This window comes from Lottia gigantea, assembly GCF_000327385.1.
Source record: "Lottia gigantea unplaced genomic scaffold LOTGIsca_34, whole genome shotgun sequence".
Lineage (NCBI taxonomy): Eukaryota > Metazoa > Mollusca > Gastropoda > Lottiidae > Lottia > Lottia gigantea.
Genome location: NW_008709146.1, coordinates 2,436,418 through 2,448,715, shown reverse-complemented (window position 1 = coordinate 2,448,715; position 12,298 = coordinate 2,436,418). Strand labels below are relative to the sequence as shown.

The window sequence follows — 12,298 nt, the reverse complement described above, 5'->3', positions numbered from 1 at the left end:
TGATGGAGTGAGCACTATTGTAATACTGAGAATTTTTCGTTATTATTATTATTCTGAAATGAAATATGTATATGAATACACCCTAGAATATCGCTTGCATCTGCATTTCATAATACAATTTCATGAAAAGCGAATTATCGGATTATGTATTTTTATATAATATAAAAGCGTGTCGATATTGCGTTTTCCGGATGTTTGGCGATGGATAAATACTACAATGATTGAAAACCTTCAAGAAATTTACCAAGACAAAAAACAGAGAGATGAGATACTTACTTTGGTTATGGGTTCCTGGACTGTGTCGACAATGGCGAAATTTGAACTTGAATATTGATTTATCGGCGCATGTGTGGATCTCCGACATGGGATTGGCACAATCTGTAGTACTCTCGTTGGTATAGGAGAATAAATAGGGCCCTTGAAACGGACATGGTACCGGCTCACTGTGCACTGGAAATATAAATATAATTGATTAGAATAACATCCAGTGGAACTCGAAATATATTTGCCCGATTCATATCAGTTGTAGATGATATTCGTGATAGCTTAGAAATAACGCATTTTCCATACCGCTTTGTGAAATCCATTAAACAATCTTTTTTCTCATAACTGTGTCAGATTATGCCAATTCATATATTAGCTAGTAATCAATTGATTAAAATAAATGATGGAAACAAAAATTAGGAAATGATATGGGACATTAACCAGACATTGATACCGTTAGATAAGAATAATGTCTAAGGTGCCAAGATTAAATATTTTATAATTCTAGTCAAGGTTATCAGGTTTTATCTATAACAAGGTGTAAATAAATGTAATTGACCTATTACCATGATTATTACATGACTGGTTGTTCGTGATCTGGTTTATGTCATTTCTGGTCATATTATCAGTAATATCGCAATTCTAGATTGTTTTTGACGACGCCCTTAACTTGTTCCCAGAACATTTCAAGTGGCCGTTATCTCGTCTGATGGTGGTGAAAATTCAACGTAAAGTCTGTTGGAACCCAAGATTTCGAGTTAAAATATCATGGCCACAAATCGTTCGATTCCAGGACAACGGAAATTTCTTTAGACACAAAACATTGAAAACGTACCATAACCCAACTACAAGAAGTAGCAAAGCAAACAGCTGTAATCTTAATTACAGAGCTACGATGCAATATGGCATTACTGTTTAGCAGTTATCAGTAACATAAGGTATAACAGAAATGTAACATATTATGATAACACATTGGATATCAGAGTGAGTTAGAAAATGAAGCTTGTCTGTTTCCTTGGTGCACTTTGTTTGCTTTTGGTGTATAATCTCAAGGACCATAAAATCAACCACTTTGGTTAAAATCGGCAGCAGATGTACGAGAAGCAAGGGTTAGTGCTTCAACCTTTCGCAACACTGTCTCTAGACTACATTACATGAATGGCTGTATTAATTCATGTTATTTGTCTACTGAATCTTACTTTTGATACATTCTACTTGTGATCCTGACTTATCTACCAGAATAACCTACAGTAAGTTCAGGAGAACATAATGATTAATTACAATGTTTTATCTAAACTTTCCAGAATGTATCAAGTTGATGCTACGACACGAACCAGACTCTTGGTAAAGATAGCTACCTTCTATTGTTTCATTACAGAAATGTCAAACCACCTACAAGCATTTTTCAAAAAGACAAACCAGCCACCCTTTGTATGTTATTGCCATTGTCATTCATTGGTGGAATTCACAGATTGTAGCGTCCGAGTTCGATGGGACAAACTATTACAATATTAAACTGAACATAATATCGTCAATTCCAAAGCCAACCTGCGAATTACATTTGTTTAGCCCATGTACAATAATTGAGAGTTATGTAAAATGATGTTTAAGTATGGTCACCTTCGAGATTAAAGTTAAATCTATTCTTCATTAGACATGAGTGGAGAAACGCTTGATGCAAATGACTACATGTACTTATATACATGTCATAGTCTCAGGTCATTATTTAAGGCAACATTGTACAGATTACAGACACTACCTACCTTTTACTAGTGTAATAAGAGGATCGTCACCAGTTATTTGTTTGCAAACATCTCGTAAAGAATTCTGTTTATAACAATAACCTGGAATAAAAGACCAACATACACAACTTTACATACACATACACTATTGAATGATTTTATACAAGCTATGTTAATAACCATGATAAAATGATAATAAGTTAAAATTTGGATGAATGCATATCGTTCGTATGTTTGTGCTTTCATAATTCGAATAGTTTAATATTTGTATGTGTGTCGAAAGTAATATAATATATCAATTTATAAATGCTTCGAGATGGGAATTATGGAATATTTGGACATGAAGTATTAACAAGATTTTGCCACTGTATCCATTAAGAAGTTGAAATGCAGCATCAGAATGTAGTACATGATGAAAGGAAGAAAATGACATTCATCTTAACATCTTTTAAAACTTCAAATAAAATATGTGTCTGGAACTAATGAACAATGGTATTTGAAGCAAAAGATTTTCATTTCAAGGTTATAATTTTTTTATCCTACTTATTCTAATACACACAGACCTATTTACTTTCCAACTGAAAAATATTGATTTTTTTAAAAAGAAATATCTGAATATTTGAACTGTTTAGTCCATAGAAGGTAAAATACAAAAGGTATTCAATTGTTTTAACACAATGATTCCACAATAGCGCCATATCCTTGGCCCTAGCAGATAAAACAAAGTCCGATGTCTACAACAGACGGATCTCGCTTAGACATACTAAGTCTGTCGATAAATTCATCTTCACAATGTCAAGTTATTACGAACTTCGTCCTATACCTTGACTGCAATAGCCACTAATCTTGTAGCACGGAATGCAGAGATTTGACTGGATTGTACATCAGAGAATACAGCCAATCACAGTTCTCGAAAACAATACTTGAACATTTTGGCTTTTTGTTTACAGACTCTATATTGACAGCTCGCTAACGTAGAATCCAATCAAAAAGCTGATTTACAAACCTCTGCGATACAAGAATAGCGGCTATTGCAATCAAGGTATAACGGAGTTCGTAGTAGCTTGAAATTGTGAAGATGCTACATCGTATACCACTCTGTTTTGCCAAATCACGGTTTTCCGGTATATCAACAATTTAATGTATTTCTATCCAAATTATTGAACAAATCTGGATTATTAAAGTAAATTTTGAATTTTAAAATTAACTAGATTTTCAAGAATTAAACGGACATGGTTTTCATTGAATCGTGATAATTTGGTAATTTTCCTTACGGGCCATGTTAACCATAAAGTTATTTTAATCATAATCATAAAACCGTCTTCAGACAGAAAAATAAATAGAAGAAAATTGGAATGAAATAAAACGTAATCTGTAGATTATCTTGCCAAATACTTTTCACATTTTATCATCGTTTTACTGTGAAATATTTATTGAAGTAAATTAACATTTCATACTTCAATGTTAATCATCAAAATCTTTTCAGCTCTTTATATTTATGTTTTTTAACTTTTATTGCCTTTGAGACGCGTGATGCATTTATTTAAAATGGTGATATTTTTTGGGACATATTTCACTCATTTCTTATCGCTAACAATATTTATGCTCTAGCCCGACAAATCCGGCTCTTCGGACGTGATATACGGATAGGTTACTGCACGTTAAGGTACCACAATTTATTATTTGGCTTTTAACGTGGTGCAAAATCTCAAAAACTGGCAGCTCAGATAAAAAGTGACATTTTATGTCAAGTCCTAAACCTGCCCATATACCAACCGAAGAACGGATAGGGACAGATTTGACGGGTTCGTGCTCATGCATATCAGAGGGTCTTCAAAAATCTTTTATATCTTTGAACAAGTATACAAATGATTGACAGTCCAATATTATGTTGGAATTGAATGTCCAGTTAAAAGGTTAACCCCAACAGGCTCAAGTGGCCCAAGAGACAAGGGTTGGTCTTAAGGTTAAGATTGTAAATAATGGAGTAAAGAGAGTTAATTAAGTTATGAATATGAAACCTGTATGATTTTAATAGATAAATGACATCTAATTTGCTCTCATTGACTTCGCCATTGTTTGAAGGAATTGATACTATGATCAGTCACGTGATTTACTAGATCTTGTCACGTGATATTTCAAATAAAGACGAATCCTCGAGAACAAGAAAATGAAATGTGTCAATAACACTATTTAAACTAAAGAAAAGAATTTAATAGGGACGACCTAGTAACTGATGTAATTGTAATTTGAACTGCATGCGCGCACGTTCATCTGCATGTGCATTGAAGTGATATATATCATGATATGTGCCAGCTACAAAATATAATATTTAGGGATTCATTCTATTGTGGGAAAATATTGGTAAAGGTTGGAGGTCTTGACAGGGACCCAAGGCGTGTGTGTTGATCTGTGAATTGGCAGAATTTTAAGATATGAATGACCTCTTACCTGCTTTATACTGTAAAATATTTTTATGACGAGGAGTAAAAACTAAACATCGAAAACAACTATTTTGCCTGAAAATAGAAATTAAAAACATGTTATAAATGATGATCAAAAAAAATTTTTCATTTCGGTTATCAGAGATTTTCAGAACCACGTCCAATTTTCCCTTTTTGAAACCGATTAGAATTGAGAAATGGAAAATTACAAGTAAAAGTACAAACAAAAATCATCTAGAAGTAAGCCATCACGTAAACTGAAAACACCTACTCAAACACTCTCCCCATGGAATCTTTTAATTATAAAAAATATTATAGAAAATATAAAAAAATAATTTGTCAGTTAATTTTAAAATCGTCTTTAATCTAAAATTTGTTTATGTTTGTTTAATTCAACTTCGAAGTAAAAAGCGGCCAACTTTGATTCCTATCAGAGTCTCTGTTTAACATCAGACATTATCTAGTAATATCTCTCAGGATTTCACCAAATTATATTACTACATTAGACATAAGACAGACTTAATGTATTAAAACTAAATGTTGTCTGAAATTAAGTTACTCAGATTATTAAAATCCATCAGTGATGGAAATTTAATCTGATGGTAGCTGGGGGTGTTTTGATGTGATTTCGTCGAATTTCAGTTTCTTTTATCATATCCCGATAATCATCAACTAGGTGTAGTTTTATCACCATCGACGAGTGAATTCGTCTTCAGATAAAGTAAGAATCCTTGGGAATGTTTTCATATTCTCGTGCGATATGGAGACAACGGAATTACACAAGTTTATAGCCACATAAAGATTACGTAAGAATTCTGGGAATATTTTGATCCCTTCCAGGCCTTTATGCGATAAATGGTCAACGTAATGTCACAAATTCTTAGGGAATACTGATAATTAACCAATGACTTTCACTTCTCTTCGAAAAAGCTCAGTTTTGGTTCGAAAATTGCTCTGTAGTTGCAAGGTTGCATCAAAATTTTACGTATTAAATTTACTATCTAGATGCGAAAAAAAATAAAACGTAATTCGCACGTTATGTTATTAGATCTACGTTTAAGATAGCTATGCATAAAATTATGCAGATACTGAATGCATAAGACCAAGATTTTGAAACTGCCGAGATGTTGAACAGTAAGTTTCGCCCACATTAAAAACTACGGTTTTATAAAACAATAGACTGGAGTAATAAAACTTGAATTAGTGAGGTTTCAAATCAAGTGGAAATTTCAAATCCTATCTAAATAAAATGTCTGGCTTTTATGCGATATATTGTTTTTATCTTTTATGATTATTTTATGTGGTTAATCTTCCAAGCGAATTTTAGAAAGCTTTTATTCTGATATATCTGAAGTATTATTTTACTCACAAAGAATATTCGGAAGTATACAAAAACAATCAAAAAACAAGAATAACTCTTCTTCGAATTTCGTGGAACAAATATGCATTATTATGTGACGTTATGTATGCATCATTATTATTGTCTTAAAACATTGTTCTGTAAGCGAATGTTGATTCAAAACGTTTTATGCCTGAAAACAAAGAAGAGTTTAAGAAAAATATGTCTAAATCATAAGTTACAGCCCGAATATGTTTTTGATGAGCACAAGGTATGCAAATGATGTACTGAAATATTAATTTTCAAATGCTTGTTACTGTAAGACATAGGAGTTTATTAACACTAGAACATGTTACTGCCTGCCCGTTAAGTTTTATTAGTATTTTCGGAAATTACCGGTCTTTTTAACTTTCAGTATGACTAATGTAAGCGGAATGATTATGCCTATTTTAAGTTTTCGTTCAGTATTACCGTGTATTTTTGTAATCTTTGTGTTATTTTTCATTAATCACTACAAATTGACTAAAATATCTTATATTTAAATATTCAAATCCTAGACTTTCAGTGGGATGTTGAAAAGCTGTGAAATGTAAAACCTTTCTCTTAAACACGACAGGTTGTTAAAAGACTATTATTTAATACATTTAAGAGTTACGTGCTACAAATATCACAAGTATGACTGACAGATTACCAGTTCGTTAAAATTCTTCACTCACGAAATAGACTTGTTTAAAATCTGAAAATCATGAATCTTTATCTATTACTTCTAATCACATTCATTGTCATTTATCATTTAGAAAATGGACACCCTGTGTTTTTTGTCACGACAAGAAAGTGATAGATGGTGGATCCATGTCGTCCAATTGATACATTACGTGTGTTTTTATAATTACAATATGTGCTACTTGGTAATTGAATGTAGGAAAATGTAATAACATCTTCATTCTCAATTTCACAGAGTTACTGGTTTTTACGTAGATAGAAACAAGCTACCATTAAATACTTCATGGATTTTTAAATAGAATGAAATATAATAGGCTTTACAAACTGTTAAAAATGAGAAAAACAATGCCCATATAGAATTTAAATTTTCTACTAATCGTGATTCAGTTTCATGACTTTGGCAGTCTATTTTCATTTGGTATATTATTTCAATGATAAAAAAATAAAGGAAGCTTTTTTCGATTAACACAATCTGAACGCATACATACAATCTATTACCGGTTTAATTTTCTCTAAATAACAGATAATTTAAAAACTGCAAAATAGATAATTCTTTTGGAGCGATATATGCATGCTTGTTTCGCAATTTATTTTTTAAAGTTTTCATACTAGTACTTTGTTAGTACTTGAAATATTTGGTTCATAATTTAGATGTACAACGATGAAAAATATTTTCCTGACACGCCTTAACCAGGGAGGTCCAGTAAGTTCAATTGTGTATGCATTTCTTATTTGTTTTGACATAGCAGAATAGAAATGTGTAATTTTATAGGTATTTTATCATGGACGGCTCGGGTTAAAATAACAAGAGTAAGCGATTCACCCTGTCTTACCCCTCTATTTATCACTGATAACAAGTACTTGTCAAATATGCATTGAAAATAAACCATTTTTAGAACAATGTTGTTCATGGGTCATTGTAAATGATAACATTGTTAGTTCTGACAAATGAAGTTGAGTTTTGCGCCGAGATAAGGAATTTGAGATCGGTACATCGTCAAAAAAACCTTCGTCCGAAATAGGTATATTCTTACTGATGAACAGACAAACTACAAGAGGTAACATGTAATTAACTTTAAAAAAACAGGAAGGAAATTCTTAACGTGTTCTATTTAAAAACAGAATTAAGCTTCTTAATATAATTCAACATAGTTTGAATAACATAGTTTAAATAACAATTTAAAATCTTGTGTATTTTTTTTAAAAGTTAAATCTTATTTAAGAGTCTCTAATGGGAAACAAACTTTCTGCATAATCTTGTTTGATTCACTAACGTAACTCTTATCTTCTTGTAATCCTGGCCTTGAATGTGCCAGCCTTCGGCAATACGGAACTAATAAAGCTTTTAAAAAAAACTATCGGTATCTGACCAAGAGGTTTTGTGGTATTTTGGCATTTTCAGGAAGAAATATAAGCAGTCCATTAGACATTGAGATATTAATATGATATGTATGCTTCAGGTAAAGTATGACCTTTACACCTCATAAAGTGCATTGCCTTTCTGAAATTTCAATTATTTCCAATTCCAATTTCGCTTTTAGCCATATACAATACAACATTTCAGAGTTTGAGAAATTACAGTATTCAATCAGAAGTTTATTTCATCTTTCTCTTCAGGGTTTAGACACGATATATTATATTTCTTGAACAAGATACGATATAAGACGATACATCCCTGTCAAGGGATGCCACGATATAACCAAATTTTCCAAGAATATCGGATATCAACGCCTAGAACAATTTTCCTTATTTAGGTCTACATCTCATCCTACTCGACATGATTGTAATTCATTATCAGAGTCAATTGTTTGAAAGATGGTTTTTCAGACCAAGTATATTAATATGAATTAATTCCTCAATATGGACGACGACGAAATTACTATATGTGATTTAAATGATTAAAAATTGAAAGGTTCTACTTAGGTAGGAATTAGAAACATCAATGAAAGGGCTAGTATATCTAAGATCTCCCATTATCCTATTTTGTAAACCAATACTGTTGATAAATGACTAAATAGACTAAAATCAAACGGTCCATATCAACTATATATAATTTGAAAAACTGTTTCAGATTTAGAATATGTAAACATTAATAACCCCTAGTGGGTATGTTCAGTTAAATTTCATATTTTCACTGATTTGTATCAGATGGTATCATAAACATATAGAAGGTTAGGCTGAGTACAGTTTAAAAAAAGTGTATAACATCAAATTTTCGGTGCAGGATGAAATTGAAAATTGAAAATGTGTATAACAGTAACAGACTTATTCGAACTTCAAAGATCTTGAATTACATTGCACTGTCACAAATTGGCGAGGGATGCAATCAAAGCATTAAGATACCAATCCGTACTGTCTTTACGGAAAATCTAGTTTAATTGTGTCAATATTGGCTGTGATTATGCATTATGCCATGCAGTTTACAATGTATAATTAACATCTATAACATTATTATAGCAAAGCTTACCTATCAAATAATAGGTATTTATTATCTTCTTTCTGTACACAATGTCCTATACGAGTTATATTATGAAGGTGTATCTGGACATCTTCTAGTTGACTTTGGTACCATTTACCACGCCATTCTGGAGGGAATGTACATTGGGAACCTGCAAAGAAAGAGTCAAAAAGGTTAATAAATAAAGACCACAATCATAAAATACAAAGCATCTGGGATCCAAATTCAAATCCCTGAAATTATCGAGAAACTGTTTTTACGTAGGGATACGCACCGATACGACATCGTTCAAAGAAGGCTATTTTTAAGAATTTTGGATACTGTCACTTCCGGAACATCAACATTGCTGTAGTCTGTTCACTTGGCATTCCTTTCTGAGAGTCTTTTTACGGTATATTTATATAAGTATGTATTAATGTATATGTTTGTATGTATGATTGAACATTTACTTCAAAGTTTGTGGAAATCTGACATATACTGTTTCGTTATCGGCCAGAACTCAATATAAATGTATTAGTGGTAATGTATTTTCTACGTTCCTGATGGCATGTTATGAAGTGATTTTCTCGAATCCAGGTCACTCGGGTAACGCAACAATAACTTTCAATAAAATATCAAATTGCTAAGATGGTGGTATAATGAATTTCTGGGCAATACCGTAATTATTTATTGTTCATGAAATGATTAATTAATATAATGGGTGTCATTGTTCATTGGGTTGCTCAGATATCACATTACTAGCATCACGAATCAAGCAACAAGCGTGAACCAAAAATCACTGGCAATTTAATGACTCTATTTCCACTGGAATCTCCATAAATTCTCCAAGACATTCAAATTGTTACTATTAATTAGAAATCTCCTTAATTCGTTCATGCATTGCTTCCGAATTCCTTAACCAAAATGGTTGTATTGGGTTGTTCAGAATTTAGGACTGATTCTTGATCGAATACTTGATCATCAAGTTAGCTGTAAAGAGAATCACTGACAGAAACGACTTGAAAGTAGTGTCACCAGGGAAGTCGTGTTCTAATCAAATACAGCCAGAAGTTGACACATCTGGAATTTAATACCATTCTTAGAAAAAAAAGATCGACTTGTGAAGCCTTATGTATTAATGACTATCTCGACTGCTAAAGCCTTATAATAGTAATGAGAAAACCGTACGAAATCTTCCTGAAATCTCCAATTCCCTTCCCCATCAGAAACACCTCTGAGTCATATCAACTCGGCCAAATTAAAGAAAACCTAGCAATTGAAGCGTAATTTGCTGATAGAACCACTATCAACATCATTTTAAAAGGCAAACAAGAAGTATGGACATTACAGAGAAAGTCGTCTTTCAAAGATAAGAACACAATAAAATATATACTGATAATATCCTAGGCTTGGTGCAGACAATTTCAAACTCTACGATAAAGGCAAAATAGGACAGAATATAAGGTCGTTAAATGAAGTTTCTATAACACTATAACTATAGTAGAGTTATAACAGATTTAAAATAAAAAGTAAATCAGGAAAGATTGTTTATTGTAATTAAGATTTATAGCTTATAGTCATTCCCATTGGACCAAATTATAAAACAATCGTATATATCATTTTTGTGTTGTGTTTACTTTTGTTGCAATTAGAATTAATTTCTACCCGAGTCAAATTAATGATGGTGACAGTACGCCTATGTGTGAGTTTTATCAAAAAAATAATTGTTGTCAGTGTGCTGCGGCTTAACATCGAATAACTATCAAAGCGTGGCCTTCATTTTAAATAAGATGGTTATCTTTCAATGATGGTGTATATTCTAATTCACGCCGGTATTCATCATAAATCAAACCATATCTTCACGCATATCTGATTTTGCGATCTTTGATAAAAACAGTATAATTATGCGTCGTTTAGTCGCCATATGGTGAACATTGTTTCACGAAGCATTGCGAAAACTGTTGGTATAATGGAATAAAATTAGATGTTATTGGTGAATGCATACAAGTATAATAGTAGATAATGATAGGTTAGGCGTTCTTTGACACTACTGTTAAAAACTTTAAACTTCAGGTTGTATTTGTGCATTAACAATACCATATATAGTAAAATATACACAAACGAAATTAGGGTATCTGGACAACAAAGGAAAATGGTACAATTTATCACCTTTTTCCACGATAGCAGAGTAACGATGCCGGGTTGTCAACCTCCGAGACTGATATATTGATGACAAATGAACCTTTCAAATGCGTCAAGGTATCTGGGCACGTATAGAACTAGTAACTGCCACTATACCCATCTGTTGGAAGCAACAAGAGCTTGTTGTGGCTCATAGTTTTTTTGTGTCGATTCTATTGAAATAAGGTGATAAGATATCTGTAAACCTATTGGTTAAGATAAGTTAAACGATATGTCGAAACGTCTATAACTTAACTGACAGATTTAACTAAGCACAAGACTAACTACGTCTAAAGATTGACAGTCATGTCTTGTAGTTAAGTTGACCGTAAAATAATTACAGAATATACTGACACCATTCCTGATATTCTATTAGTATTCCCTGATATATTCTATATAGAACAATTTTCGAGCATATGTACTGCTACAACTAAAAATTTTCCTTCGATATGTCAAACAGATTAATCCTATCAACAAAAGTACAAAGAAAAAACATGATTTGCTATCTAATTTCGCATTAAGCTATTCATAAAGGAAGAGGTCCATGGTGGCTCAGTATGCTGCACACATTCGTACCTAGGGTCAGATAGGAAGCAGTTTTTGATGGGTTTCACTGTATTGGGTGTTGGGAATGACGTTCACTCAAACGTTTACCCAATGCCCATGTTTTGACGTTTTCGTCTTCAATAGCCCAATCAGACATTTGGTGTATCAAAAAGGTTATCATGTTGTTGATTCCAACAAGTATACACAGCCTTTCAAAATTCAAACAAGAAGTAAAAAAACAAATCCTAGATATTTAAATCTTTACCAACATTAGTCACCAAATCTATATTTTCAAACAGACTTTTTTTTTCAAAATAATTACATCAGATTTGCCTTGTAGGAAGTGAAAATTGAAAGAGTTGAAAGATGACTGAATGTTAAACGAGATGTATGCAGATTGGCTAAGATTATCAAGTAGGTAGAAGTGGAATGAATTGTTAAGTAGAGGAGTGAAGAGAGAGAATTCTATCAATTTCAAGAGTTCTTCATCTTAATAGTTCTGTAATTAAATATCGTCTCTATCCACATAGAAATTATTTGACATCTTTCTATGATGTCTAGAAGATACCAGGTATAGTTAGGAGAGAGTTATTAACACTCCACTTAGATTGCTAATCAAATT

At 32.2% G+C, this 12,298-nt stretch overlaps 1 protein-coding gene across 1 annotated transcript; it reads right to left on the bottom strand.

Moving 5' to 3' along the window:
* Window positions 1-4,218: 4,218 nt before the first annotated feature.
* Window positions 4,219-11,833, bottom strand: LOTGIDRAFT_162569 (hypothetical protein; the record flags this gene model as incomplete). The annotated part of the gene is made up of 4 exons (XM_009058542.1): window positions 4,219-4,322; window positions 4,458-4,525; window positions 8,980-9,121; window positions 11,785-11,833. The coding sequence occupies 4 exons, from the start codon at window positions 11,831-11,833 to the stop codon at window positions 4,219-4,221; spliced, it is 363 nt and encodes a 120-aa protein (XP_009056790.1).
* Between the last annotated feature and the right edge of the window lie 465 nt (window positions 11,834-12,298).